Here is a 15,132-nt window from a genome sequence, read left to right on the forward strand (position 1 = left end):
CCCCTCCCCCCACCTTGTCTCAGTCAAATCTCTCGAACTCAGCACCGCCTTCATAACCTGCAATCTTCTTCCTGACCTCTCCGCCCCCACCCCCACTCCAGCCTATCACCCTCACCTTGACCTCCCTCCACCTATCGTATTCCCAATGCCCCTCCCCCAAGTCCCTCCTCCCTACCTTTTATCTTAGCCTGCTGGACACACTTTCCTCATTCCTGAAGAAGGGCTGATGCCCGAAACGTCGATTCTCCTGTTCCTTGGATGCTGCCTGACCTGCTGCGCTTTTCCAGCAACACATTTTCAGCTCTGATCTCCAGCATCTGCAGTCCTCACTTTCTCCTCAATCTTCCTGGGAGCCCAGCCCCAAATGCTTGGTTTTATTCCAGGACTTCTTCCCCTTTGGATGTTCTGCCTCCACCCCACTGGCATCTGGGCCGAGATAGCTCCTTTCGCAGGAAGCTGAGGGGGTATTGTGAGAGGAGGGGTGACAGTGCCAGCCGTGAACACTCGGAGGGGCTGGCAGCAGCCCTTCGAGGGATGCCAGTTCCTCCACAGTGACACTGCATACCCTCCATGAACACCCAGTAAGCCTCACTCTAATACTACTCTACAGTAAACAACCTTCCAAGACCTCTCCCTGGGCCAACAGACAAAAATGCATCAGAAGGAGTAAATGTCTCAGGTGGGCCTCCTTCAGACACAGCAACAGCATCATCACACCAGAGCTCACCTCCCCAAACTGGTGGATGTGGGAGAGAAGCAGCTCTGATGGTAAAATGGGTGGAACATTCGATAAAATGACCCTCTGAACAACTACTTCTAGAGGGTCGACAGGCAGGAACGTGCCACTGACAGTAAGCCCCTTCTCCAGGGAGAGGTGCACCACCCACTCACTCTTCAGGAAGAACACTGCCTTCCTCTACATGTTCGATGCAGCGCTGCACATGCCCCAGTGCTCACTTCAGGGTGAACGGAACATTGCACCCTGAACATTTTGGTCAAATGAGTAAAGGGCGATGAAGCCCTTGGGGGTACAGGGAACACAGAGGCTGCAACCACTCCAGTGTAGGAACAAGAGCCCTGCCCCAGGTGTTACTGTATAGAGGGCCCCACAGTTGCCAGTGCCTATCCCAGAGTTTCCTCATTTCCCTCCCCCTACCTTATCCCAGATCCAACCCTCCAACTTGGCACCACCCTCAAAACCTGTCCTACCTGTCCATTTTCCTTCCCACTTATCCACTCCACCCTATCACCATCACCCCCACCTGCATCTACCTATTGCCTTCCCAGCTACCTACCCCCCAGTCCCACCCTCCCATTTATCTCTCAGCCCTCTTCCCACCCACATTCCTGATGAAAGGCTTATGCCTAAAATGTTGATTCTCCTGCTCCTTGGATGCTGCCTGACTGGCTGTGCTTTTCCAGCACCACACTTTTTGACTCCATCTCTCCAGCATCTACATTCCTCATTTTCTCTTAATCTTATGTGCCAAGGCTATCTCATAGCTTTCCTGATATCCCTCTTGAGAATACCCTACACTTTTTATACTGTTCAAGAGGTTCATTTGAATCCAACTATTTATGTCTAATATGTTTTTTTATTCTTAAATAAAATTAAAAACCGTTTCATTGTATTCAACTATAAATAAAGTATTTCAAGGAGTAATACTTACCCCGATGTTTACTCTGAACTGCATTAGGGCACAGTAAGGCCCAAGCCCTTTCTGCTCCTCCTGGCTGTAAGTTCCTTCAAATGCTCACTCCTATAGCACTTAGAGCTTCAGGTGTTCTGCAGAAGGGTCACTGGGCCTGAAACGTTAACTCTCTCTTTCTCCACAGATGCTCCAGCTTTTTTATGTTTCAGTATTTAAGGCAGTGTGTGTTGTCCTGCCTGATTTGGAGGGGATAATGTTCACCCCGACAAGATGTAACATCCCAGATCAGTCTGGATGTTTCCAGAACATTCCCTCCTGGTGTTTTATCTGGGTTTGATGTGTGTTCATTGGTGATCTTGTTGAATGATGTTTTCTCTCAGTGTCTGATCCTCTCTCTCTCTCACACAGACCAACATGAACAGCTCGCGGTCTACTTGGCTCAGGACGGCAGCCCCGATAAACAGTTCGATTGGGAGGTGGACAGGGATGAACTTTTCTACATGGATTTCAACCTGAAGAAGGAGGTGGCCCGGATCCCTGAGTTTGACCCTCACAGAGTACAGGGAGGAGAGGCGAGGATCTCAGCCAATATCGCCATCCTGAAACAGAGTTTTAATGTTTGGAAGAACCTGTCCCGCGGCTCCCCGGAACCGAAATGTAAGTAACAGTTTCAATGTCTCACATATAAAGTAACACCTGGAACTGGAGTATCGACTGGAGCGGGGTCCGGTCTGAGTAAAACATGGAGCTGGAGTAAAAGGTGAATCTGGAGTCTGGTCACAGTAAACCATGGAGTTACAGTCTGGACTGGAGCAGGGTCTGGCCGGAGTAAACCAGGGAGGAGGGTCTGGAGGGCAGAGTTGTTACAACTCACGAGGGATAGCATGCCATAAATTAATCCCAAAGTCATACCCAATGTTAAAGTAACTTTTCAAGTATGCACAGTCCCCAGCTTTAGTACTGTTTCAGACCAAAGATGAAAGAAAGCACAAACCAGGTTTCTGGTCTAAATATGAATTATTATTTCTTACTTGGAATGAGGGTCTACCTACAAGAAAACAGTTAACTTTCTATAATTCTCCTACTCTCTCTAACTCACTTGATTCCAGCTCCAAGCTACTCAGCCACACGAGAACCACACATTAAATGAGATTTAGATTTTAGATTTAGATTTCATTATCACATGTATCCAAGTACAGAAATACAGCAGTGCAATGAAAAGTGTATAGGTCAGAGGGGGGGAGCGATGGACGGGTCCGGAGGGCAGTGCCAAGTTGGAGGCTTGAAACTGGGATAATTAGATTAGATTAGATTACTTACAGTGTGGAAACAGGCCCTTCGGCCCAACAAGTCCACACCACCCCGCCAAAGCGTAACCCACCCATACCCCTACATCTACATCTACCTCTTACGTAACACTACGGGCAATTTACCATGGCCAATTCACCTGACCTGCACATCTTTGGAGTGTGGGAGGAAACCGGAGCACCCGGAGGAAACCCACGCAGACACGGGGAGAACGTGCAAACTCCACACAGTCAGTCGCCTGAGGCGGGAATTGAACCCGGGTCTCTGGCGCTGTGAGGCAGCAGTGCTAACCACTGTGCCACCGTGCCGCCGGAATGTGGAGGGGGGAAATGAAGAAGCTGTTGAAATCCCGTGTGGTTGCAGGGTTCCAAGGCGGAATATGAGGCATTCCTCCTCCAGGCATCGGGTGGTAATGGTTTGGCGGTGGAGGAGATCCAGGACTTGCATGTCCTTGATGGAGTGGGAGGGGGAGTTGAAGTGCACCTAGAACCTTCTCCCTCACCTTGATCCACCTATCGCTTTCCCAGCTACCTCCCCCCAAACCACACCACCCGCCTTCCATTTATCTCTCAGCACTCTTGGCCCACAAGCCTCATTCCTGATGAAGGGCTTATGCCCGAAACGTTGATTCTCCCTCTCCTTGGATGCTACCTGACCTGCTGTGCTTTTCCAGCACTACACTCTTAACTCTGATCTCTAGCATCTGCAGTCCTCACTTTCTCCTTAGGTATGGAGGGGAGTGAGATCTTGTGCAGAGAACAAACCATGGGGCTTGGATCTCGATTGGAGCAAATGTCTGGTGGTCAGTGTAAACTTTGAAGCTGAATGGGATCCAGTGGTCAAAATAAACCATGGGATATACCTTCACTTATCCAAGTGCCCTGTTATAATATGTTTTATAATAACTCTGAACATTTCCGTAAGAGAGATGTTAAGTTAACAAACCTGCAGTTTCCTGATTTCTGTTTCCATCCTTTTCATGAATAAAGGAGTTACAATTGCTATCATCCAATCCAAAGGAACTTTCTCGAAATCTGGGAAATTTTTGAAAATTAGAATTGTTTCATCAACTACAAATCCATCAGGACTCAGGCATTTGTCATTCTTAGCTTCAACAACATGCTCAGTTCCACTTCCCTGGTGAATGTGATTTTCCTGAGTTCCTCCCTCCTCCTAGTTCCTGACTTGTAGCTATTTCTATGATCTTATTCGTATCCTTTAGATTAGTGTTTAATTCCACATTAAACAATGTACAGGTCTGCAGCTCAGAAGATACTTTGCAACTTTTCGTGCTTGTGTTCAGAAGCTCAGTGCCAACCACATACCTTGTTTCCCCTTCAGTAAAGTTGTAACCCGTGTGCAGATATCTATTTCATTTTTCCACTGGGTCAAAAATCACATACTAGGTTATCGTCCAACATGTTTATTTGAAAACAAAACTTTCAGAGCACTACTCCTTCATCAGGTGTTAGTGAAAGAGGAAAACCTTAGACACAGAATTTATAAGGAAAAGGTCAAGGGGTCACACAACTCATGCAAACGAATTGAGCACAGCTGAGCTGATTCTTAAATCTTTAGTCAGTTAGATTGGAGATGCAAGTTTTGATTGATTAACATGCAAATTCTAGAATTTCTTTCAAATCACTGCCCTGAGATAACGTAAGGTGTTATCAGTATAAAAGGAGGTGATACCGCCGGTCAGACAATATCCAGTCAGGCATGAGGTCTTGATTGGAGTCTATCTGTCTTAACTTGAAGTCAGACTTGTTTTATCCCAAAGTAGGAATTTACAAAATGCTACATTGATTGACTGTCTACAGGTTGTGGTTTTTTTAAACAAAATAAAATGTATCTGCAAATACAAATCTGCAAATGCAAATTCACCACATAGATTTGTGTGTGTGTGTGTGTGTGTGTGTGTGTGTGTGTGCGCACACACGCACGTACATGTATGTGGATAAGAGGGGAGAGAATGTGTGAGGGGGAAGAGAGAGCTAGAGTGTGTATGTGTGTGTGGCGGGGTGGGAGCGGGTGAGTGTTTGAGAGAGAATATAAGGGAGTATATGCATGTGACAGAGTGTACTTGTGAGTGTGTGTGTGTATAGTGCAATGGGGCCACCTGTAGTGTGACATGAACCCAAGGTCCCAGTGGTAATGGTGGTATCCTTGTCAACACTCTGACACGTCTTGCAGCGTCGACCGCGCCAGGGTTGTATGGAGTTGTGGTCCATGTTGTCCTGAAGGTTGGGCAGTTTGCTGCGAACAATCATCTGTTTGAGGTTTGGTGGTTGCTTAAAAGCTTAAAGTGGAGGCGTGGGCAAGGTCTTGGCGAGGTACTCATCCTCATTGATAATGTGTTGCAGGCTGTGAAAGGCATGGCGTAGTTTTTCGGCTCCTTGGAAATACTGAACACCGAAGGGTATCCTGTCGGTTGCAGCTCAATGTCTGTCTTCTGAGGAGGTCATTACAGTTCCTTGCTGTGGCATGTCAGGACTAGCGGTCAATGAGTTGGGCATTGTACCCTGTTCTTATGAGGACATCCTTGAGAACTTCCAAGTGTTCATCATGTTCCTCCTCATCTGAACAGATCCAGCGTATGCGTAGGGTTTGTCCATAGGGGATGGCTGATTTAATATGTTTTTGGTGGAAGCTGGAGAAGTGTAGCATTGTGAGGTTGTCTATGGGTTTGCAATAGAGTGTGGTGCTGAGGTCTCCATCCTTGATAGAGATGCATGTGTCCAAGAACGAGACAGATTGTCGAGAGTAGTCCATTATGAGTTTGATGGTGGGATTAAACTTGTTGATGTCACTGTGTAGTTTTATCAGTGACTCCTCGCCATGGGTCCAGAGGAAGAAAATGTCATCAATGTACCTGGTACATAATGTTGGTTGGAGGTCCTGTGTAGAGAAGAAGTCTTGTTTGAACTCACTCAAACACACACATGGGCATACACACCCTCACTCTCACTCACACACACACACATACACAGACACTCTCACACACTCTCTTACTCTCCCAAACACCCCCCCCCCCCTCAGATTGGTTCATTTAGTCAGACTCTTGCCCCTGAATCAGCAGATGAGGGTATGCCTCACTCATGAGGCATCACAAAAATTAGCTGATCAAGAACTGAGAGGTTCCACTGTTCTGTTCAAGATTCAGCCAATTGTACCAGCTACAGATACCTTGTGTTTTTGTGTAGATATGATAAATACTTTAAATATACCGGCCACTACAGCGGACAGCTGGAACTGACAACTGGAAGCGGCAGATACAAACCACTATAAATGCCGGAGGAAACATCACAGAAGCGCTTCACAGGAGGCTCCCAAGCACTGAGGATGTCACCTAGACAGGGGATGAAAATCTAAAATGCAAACAGAAAATGCTGAAAATTCTCAGCAGGTTGGGCAGCATAAGAAACGAAGTTACATTTCAAGTCAATGATGTTTCAATCAGAGGATATGGGCTGGTTGGATACAATAGTAAAAAGCCAAAAGGATTTGCTATTTGATATGATCCTCCAATCTTTGGGAGGTATGACGACATACCTCATATCACACCAATTACTTTGAAATTCAAAGCATCATGTGATAGGCAGCAACTCATTTTGACTTAATAGCAAGACGGGACTGTAGCTTGTACTTACAAAACTCACAGCACCATGTCCAAAATTAAATGAGATTCTGTTGTGGTTCTGTTTGCCGAGCTGGGAATTTGTCTTGCAAACGTTTCATCCCCTGTCTAGGTGACATCCTCAGTGCTTGGGAGCCTCCTGTGAAGCGCTTCTGTGATGTTTCCTCCGGCATTTATAGTGGTTTGTATCTGCCGCTTCCAGTTGTCAGTTCCAGCTGTCCGCTGTAGTGGCCGGTATATTGGGTCCAGGTCGATGTGTTTGTTGATAGAGTCTGTGGATGAGTGCCATGCCTCTAGGAATTCCCTGGCTGTTCTCTGTTTGGCTTGTCCTATAATAGTAGTTTTGTCCCAGTTGAACTCATGTTGCTTGTCATCGGAGTGTGTGGCTACCAAGGATAGCTGGTCGTGTTGTTTCGTTGCTAGTTGGTGTTCATGGATACCGATCGTTCGCTGTCTTCCTGTTTGTCCTATGTAGTGTTTTGTGCAGTCCTTGCATGGGATTTTGTACACTACGTTGGTTTTGCTCGTGCTGGGTATCGGGTCCTTTGTCCTGGTGAGTTGTTGTCTGAGCGTGGCTGTTGGTTTGTGTGCTGTTATGAGTCCTAGTGCTCACAGTAGTCTGGCTGTCAGTTCGGAAATGCTCCTGATGTATGGTAGTGTGGCTAGTCCTTTGGGTTGCGGCATGTCCTCGTTCCATTGTCTTTCCCTCAGGCATCTGTTGATGAAATTGCGTGGGTATCTGTTTTTGGCGAATACATTGTAGAGGTGTTCTTCTTCCTCTTTTTGTAGTTCTGGTGTGCTGCAGTGTGTTGTGGCCCTTTTGAACAGAGTCTTGGTGCAACTTCTTTTGTGTGTGTTGGGGTGTTTGCTTTCGTAGTTCAGGATTTGGTCTGTGTGTGTGGCTTTCGTGTATACTTTTGTGGTGAATTCTCCGTTCGATGTTCTCAACCCAAATTCTGGGTCAGATATGTAGATGACACCTTTGTAATCATTAAAAATACAGAAATAGAGAACACACACTGGATCATCAATGCCACACTCACAGGAATCCGATTCACTAGAGAGGAAGAAAAGGATAACCAACTCCCATTCCTAGATGTGATGGTACAGAGAACACCAAACGGAGAATTCACCACAAAGGTATACAGGAAAGCCACACACACACAGACCAATTGTATTTTGCTATATCATATTGATTAATTGTACCTATTGCTGTGTCCTGTCTCTCCCACACAGTTGCCCCTCAGATTGCCATGTATCCTGAAGAGCCTGTCGTATGGGGACAGCCCAACACATTGATCTGTCTGGCTGATGGATTCTTCCCTCCACACATCACCATGACATGGAAGAGGAACAGTGAGCCAGTGACTGGCGGAGTCAACATTACAGAGTTCTATATAAAACAGGATTATTCCTATCAGAGATTCACTTACCTGAACTTCATCCCAAATGCTGGAGACATGTATTCCTGTCACGTGGAACATGAGGGGCTGCAGGAACCAGCCACTGTATTCTGGGGTCAGTATCAATTTGCTTATTTGGAAGCTGAGATTAGAACTGATTTATAACAAAATGCTGTATAATATCCAAACTGCACTGGTTATTCTTCCTTCATTAATTGGCTGATTATTCGTTACATTAGAGCAATGACTACACTTCAGAATTACTTGCTTGGCTGTAAAGCACTTTGGAATATACTGAGGTTATGAAAGGCCCAATGTAACTGCAAGAATAATCGTACTTTAAAAGGTTGATCTACATAGAATGGGGAAATGCTGTTCAATGTGTATGGTACTCATGAATCCCTCTGTAGCCAATGTTCAACTACTGTCCAGACCCATAAAATAACACTGAACCCAAAATGTTAGACAGTGGAACTTAGCCAGGCTTTGTTCTATGGAAGCTATATACAGAGCAAAATCTTAGCATCGTGCTAAATGCAACGTGTGTTACATTTTGGGCATTTTCAGTCTTGTAAACTGTATATAATTTTGACTTCCTGTATTTCAGATTATTCTCTTAATTCAGTTTTTCATTCATTAGACTACTTTCACAAATATTAAAAATCACACAACACCAGATTATATTCCAATAGGTTTATTATTTGGAAGCACTAGCTTTCAGAGCGCCGCTCCTTCATCAGGTGGTTGTAAAGCAGGACCATAAGACCAGCACCCAATGAAGGAGTAGAGCTCCGAAAGCTAGCGCTTCCTAATAAACGTGTTGGACTATAACCTGGTGTTGTGTGATTTTTAATTTTATCCACCCCAGTCCAACACCGGCTCCTCCACATCTTCGCAAATATTGATATCGAGGTAGCTTTTGCAAATGGTAGTTGAATAATCTTTTGAGCTAAAGGACATATTCTGTGCCTCCTTGAAGTAGAATTTCATCTTGTAAAGTTTTAGGTTTTAACTGTGAAACAAATTAATTGAAGAATAAATAAACAAGTGTTTTATCCATAATCTAATCTATATTTTTCACATTAATTCACAGAATATTATCTCTTCTATTTACCTCTGATGTCTCTATATTGTTCCTACCCACAAGATTATAAAATCATAAGAAATAGGAGCAAGTGAAGGTCATTTAGCATGTCAAGCTTGCTCAGCTACTCAATAAAATCCATTTTCATCTAACTGTGGCTTCAGTTCCGCTCCTTGCCTACCCTGAAATGTTTTGACTCCTTTCTCAGCCAAGTATCTATGTTTTGAAAATATTGATCCTTTGAAAGGGATTTCAAAGATTAACAGTTACATCAAAGATGCCCACCCCATGCAGCTCTCTCTCTCAAGTCAATCATTCTGCTGTCCACAGCAAAACCACATCCCCCTGCAATTTTTAACTCCAGAGCCACTCAATATCTGAAGTGTGGAAATGCAGTCACATTGAGGGAGTAAAATTTGGGAAGAAGAAAATCCTTAATGGATTCTAGAATCTTTCTAATGACAAATGTTAGACTAACTATTCCTACAGTTTCCTGTTTTTCTATCTCCCTCCTTTCTTGCATACAGATTAATTTAGGACTGACCATCAGGTACAAGGGACTTGTCGGCCTTTAGTTCCATTTGTTTTCTGAATAGCATCTCTCTAGTCATAGAGTCACAGAGATGTGCAGCATGGAAGCAGACCCTTCGGTCCAACCCGTCCATCCTGACCAGGTATCCCAACCCAATCTAGTCCCACCTACCAGCACCCGGCCCATATCCCTCCAAACCCTTCCTATTCATATACCCATCCAAATGCCTCTTAAATGTTGCAATTGTACCAGCCTCCACCACTTCCTCTGGCAGCTCATTCCATACACGTACCACCCTCTGCGTGAAAAAGTTGCCCCTTAGGTCTCTTTCATATCTTTCCCCTCTCACCCTAAACCTATGCCCTCTAGTTCGGGACTCCCCTACCCCCGGGAAAAGACTTTGTCTATTTATCCTATCCATGCCCCTCAATTTTATAAACCTCTATAAGGTCACCCCTCAGCCTCTGACGCTCCAAGGAAAACAGCCCCAGCCTGTTCAGCCTCTCCCTGTAGCTCAAATCCTCCAACCCTGACAACATCCTTGTCAATCTTTTCTGAACCCTTTCAAGTTTCACACATCTTTCCAATAGGAAAGAGACCAGAATTGCACGCAATATTCCAACAGTGGCCTAACCAATGTCCTGTACAGCGGCAGCATGACCTCCCAACTCCTGTACTCAATACTCTGGCCAATAAAGGCAAGCATACCAAACGCCTTCTTCACTATCCTATCTACCTGCGACTCCACTTTCAAGGAGCTATGAACCTGCACTCCAAGGTCTCTTTGTTCAGCAACACTCTCTAGGACCTTACCATTAAGTGTATAAGTCCTGCTAAGATTTGCTTTCCTAAAATGCAGCACCTCACATTTATCTGAATTAAACTCCATCTGCCACTTCTCAGCCCATTGGCCCATCTGGTCCACTGTTGTAATCTGAGGTAACCCTCTTCGCTGTCCACTACACCTCCAATTTTGGTGTCATCTGCAAACTTACTAATCATCTCGATCTTAATTCCTCATTCTCTATGAGACCATTCTGAAATTGAAGAGAGAGGTGAGTCTGTCTTCATACAGGTGATATTGATAGTTTGATTGGGAAGAAAGGTGCCAAATGGAATTCAATTCAAAGAACTGCAAGGTTATGTATTTGGGAGGGTAAATATAGCAAAAGAACACACAATAAATGGGAAGGTATTGAGAGTGGTAGAAGAAGGAAGACCTTGGAGTTCATGTCCACAGATCCCTGAAGGTACAGCTCAGATGATAAAGAAAGCAAATGGGATATTATGCTTCATTAGGTGTGGTACTTAATGCAAGACCTGGAATGTAATGCTGGAACCGTATCAGACGCTGGTAAGGCCACAGCTGGAGTTTTATGTACAGTCTTGGTTACCAAATTACAGGAAAAACGTAATTGTTCGAAGGACAGTGCAGAAGAGGTTCACAAATTTTACAATAGAGACTTAAAAATTGCAGCTATGAGAAATGAGTGTATTGAATCGCTACAGTGAAGAAAGGGGTCATTCTGCCCATCAAGTCTGCACCAACCCTTTGAAGAGCATTCCATTCAGACCCAGCGTCTATGTTGTAACCACGCATTTTTCCATGGCTAATCCACCTAACATACATTTCCCTGGACACTATGGAGAATTTGGCATGGCCAATCCACCTAACCCGCACATCTTTGGACTGTGGAAGCACCCCAGTGGAAACCCACATAGACAAGGGGAGACTGTGCAAGCTCCACACAGACAGCCTCATGAGGGTGGAATTGAAGCTGTGTCCCGAATACTGTGAGATGGCAATGCTGACCACTGAGCTATGTGCTGCACCTAGATTAGAGTTGTTTGCTTTAGAACAGAGGAGGTTGGGAGGTGACTTCATTCAAGGGTGGGAAATAAAAAAGGATTTGGATGGAGTGGATAAGAGAGAACAATTATCAAAAAGCACAGATTGAAGATGATTGATAGAATGAGAAGAGGGGTTTTGAGGAAACTTTTTCACCTAGAGGGTGATGAATTTGCTGCTCAGTTTAATGGTTGAGATGGAAACTTTCACCTTATTTAAAAGAAACTTTTATCTGCACCTGAGTGTTATAGACAAGGTGAGCAGGATTAGAATGGGCAGCTAGTTTATTCAGTGGACTCCGACACAATAGGCTAGATTGCCTCTTCCTGTGCTGTAACATTTCTATGGATCTATATCTGATTGTCTGATCACCTGATGAAGGAGCATTGCTCCGAAAGCTAGTGTGCTTCCAATTAAACCTGTTGGACTATAACCTGGTGTTGTGTGATTTTTTAACTGGGAGAATGAAGGAAGCCAATCATATCTCCTTGGAAAACAGCTGGGATATACTGACTCCAATATAGTGGGAAACTTGGAATACTCTGCTCAGACATCTAGTAGGCAGGAGTGGGAGAAAGGAAATCCACCATGAACACCTCTACATTGTCATAGGAGGCTTTGCTTCCAAATAAATCACGTTGGCTACAGGAATGATATCTTGAGAGAAGCTGTGTCAACATATTCGGCAAAGGGCCCATGCTGGTCTAAAGAGGCAATAGAACAGAAACTGCTCAAGGGTTGTCAGTCAATGAGCTTTGCTAAAACAGGATGGCTAGAATCAAGATCCCTTTTGCCAACAAATCATCATGAAATAGCAACAATCAATCGTGGTTTAATGGTTATCATGACTAAGATTAGTTTTTAATTTCAATTAAACTCCACCGGCTGTTGTGTTGAAATTTGAACTGATCCAGAGCACTAATAAGAGCTCTGAATTACTGGTGCAGTAACTTAGCTTTTTTTGAAAAATTCATTCATAGAATGTTGCTGACTAGACCAGCATTTATTGCCTAATTGCCCTTGAGAAGGTAATGGTGAACTGCCTTCTTGAACCATTATATCCTTTGGGTGTAGGTAGACCCACAACAATATTAGGGAGGGAGTTTCAGAATTCTGATCTGGAGACAGTATAAGAACAGTGATATATTTCTAAGTCAGGATGGTTAGTGTTTGTATGCAATAGCAACTTCTGGAACTGCGTCAATGCTATGTTCAGTGTACCAATGCCAATCACTGTGTGTGAGTCGCAGCAGTGTAGATGGAACATTACCCCTGCGTTGGCAACAGTTAAATCATGGCTGTACTGTGAAAGGTTAAAGAGTGATGTGTATTTGTTATCCATAAAGAACCATACCCTTATAAATATGTCTCAGATTTTCCCATATCTGTTCACAAGCCCATTACTTATAGGTACTGCGAACATCATTCCAACTTGTATCATTTGCAATGTTTTTGCCCACTCCAATCAGTTTACTGATAGTCCCCACATGACTCTCCAATACAGTGGTCAGGCTCTGTACTATTTATGTCAGGCCTTGACCTGCTCCTGACTTGGTGTCACTTGACCCTAAAAGTTTCCTTAAATTGTGAAATTCGGGTTTGAACTCAATTAACTGTTAGTGTTCAATATTGAATACTGTAGTGGTATCATTTATCAGATCAGGTTTCAGTCTGTTTTTCTCCTGGTCTACTAGCAATGTTCCACCATTCAACTGAGCTTGTAGCATTAACTGACCTATTAAAGTCTTTTATGGATTGAGCATCATGGGGGCAGGGATATTTTGGACAGGTTTATGACTATGGGTACCAGCTGTTGATACACATTATCATACAAGATCCTATCATCATGAATTAACACAAGTCAATTTCCAGTAAATTAAAACCTACACTAGATTAGTTAAATTTGGGAACTTAACCCAGTCTATCCAAGAAATCTCCAACCATCATCTATGTGTGTCAAATGCACTATTAATTGCTCTCCAACAATTACATTTAGTATTCAATATTGAGTGTTGAACTCTGTATTACTTGTGGTGCACTATCATCCAGTCAGTTGTGGGAAGTATGTTGAGTTGTACTCCTCATTCCCTCTGCTACAAACACCAATCCGTGTAACACAAAATGTTCTATAAATTAAACAGATAACTATCCTGGTCATCCCCGGTTTTTTGGATAAATTCTGCAAAACAAAATGAAAAGAAATTTATAAAAAGCTTCAGCAGTCACCAGCTTTCCAGTGCCATTTTCCTTTTATGAATATGTAAACACATTTATCACTTTCATCAGTCGTTTTCTCTCTCATTAGTCTTAGCTCCACACTCCCTGTTAAACATCCCCTGTCAATCTTACTGCCATGCCTGTCATTAACTTGTATGGAGTCATTCTGCTGGGTGTCATCTTAAGCTCCAACAGACTACAAAATAATAAATCTGCCCACCCTGTCCTAGATAGCCTTGATCAATGCTTTCTTCAGCATTCTATTCATTCATTTGACTGTGCCTGAAATTTGTGGGTGGGAAGGGACATGGACCTTTTGTTTTATGTCCAGCCACTTACAGATTGTCCCCATAAAATGTGTTCCCATTTTCCCAAATAGATCTGAATCTATTTGAAATGGCATTCTCAAACACATCCTCTGACATTGACCAAACAATTACAGCTGACCAGTCCAGTGTGAGAAATGCTTCTACCCTGGATGTAAGGTTGCTTGCCGAGCTGGAAGGTTTGTTTTCAGATGTTTCATCACCACACTAGCTAACATCATTAGTGAGCCTCCAGTGAATCACTGGCATTAGTGACCCGCTTTCTATTTATGTGTTTAGATTTCCTTGGGTTGGTGATGTCATTTCCTGTTCTTTTTCTGAGGGAGGTAGGTGGGATCTAAATCGATGTGTTTGTTGATGGCATTCCAACCAGAACTCTACGCTTCTAGGAATTCTTTTGGATGTCTCTGTTTGGTTTGTGCGAAGATGGATGTGCTGTCCCAGTTGAAGTGGTGTCCTTCCTCATCTGTATGTAAGGATATTAGTGAGAGAGGGTCATGTCTTTTTGTGGCTAGTTGATGTTCATGTATCTTGGTGGTTAGTTTTCTGCCTGTCTGTCCAATGTAGTGTTTGTTACCTTTCTTGCAAGGCATTTTGTAAATGATATTAGTTTTGCCTGTTGTTTGTATGGGATCTTTTAAGTTCATTAGCTGCTGTTTTAGTGTGTTGGTGGGTTTGTGGGCTACTATGATGCCAAGGGGTCTGAGTAGTCTGGCAGTCATTTCCGAGATGTCTTTGATGTAGGGGAGAGTGACGAGTGGAGGGTGACGCTTTTTTGTCTGCTTGTTTGGGTTTGTTGCTGAGAAATTGGCAGTCAATGTTCATTGGGTACCCATTGTTTTTCAATACATTGTATAGGTGATTTTCCTCTGCTCTGCACAGTTCCTCTGTGCTGCTGTGAATTGTGGCTCATTGAAATAATGTTCTAATGCAGCTTCCATTGTGGGTGTTGTGGGTAAACAGAAAGCGGGTCACTAACAGCAGTGCTTCACTGGAGGCTCACTGAAGATGTTACCTAGTATGGTGACAAAACATCTGAAAACAAACCTTCCAGCTCAGCGAGCAAACTTACATCCAGAACCTCAACCTGAGCTACAATTCTTCTCAAAACCCACTAATGTTTG

The 15,132-nt window shown here is 43.8% G+C and overlaps 1 protein-coding gene and 1 long non-coding RNA gene across 3 annotated transcripts in view; one reads left to right on the forward strand and one right to left on the reverse strand.

The window, feature by feature from the left end:
• Positions 1–2,067, reverse strand: part of LOC140455485 (uncharacterized) — a 28,762-nt gene extending 26,695 nt beyond the window's left edge. For both annotated transcript variants that reach the window (XR_011952873.1, XR_011952872.1), the window contains exon 1: positions 1,671–2,067. This is a non-coding gene — a long non-coding RNA (uncharacterized lncRNA). The remainder of the gene's footprint in view (positions 1–1,670) is intronic.
• The window catches only part of LOC140455484 (H-2 class II histocompatibility antigen, A-U alpha chain-like), a 61,341-nt gene that overhangs the window by 8,079 nt on the left and 38,130 nt on the right, over positions 1–15,132 (forward strand). Inside the window, exons 2-3 of the mRNA XM_072550419.1 lie at positions 2,061–2,309; positions 7,834–8,115. Of these exons, the coding sequence (XP_072406520.1) occupies positions 2,061–2,309; positions 7,834–8,115 (531 nt within the window). The remainder of the gene's footprint in view (positions 1–2,060; positions 2,310–7,833; positions 8,116–15,132) is intronic.

Source organism: Chiloscyllium punctatum, chromosome 30 (genome assembly GCF_047496795.1).
Source record: "Chiloscyllium punctatum isolate Juve2018m chromosome 30, sChiPun1.3, whole genome shotgun sequence".
In the NCBI taxonomy this organism is placed as follows: Eukaryota; Metazoa; Chordata; class Chondrichthyes; order Orectolobiformes; family Hemiscylliidae; genus Chiloscyllium; species Chiloscyllium punctatum.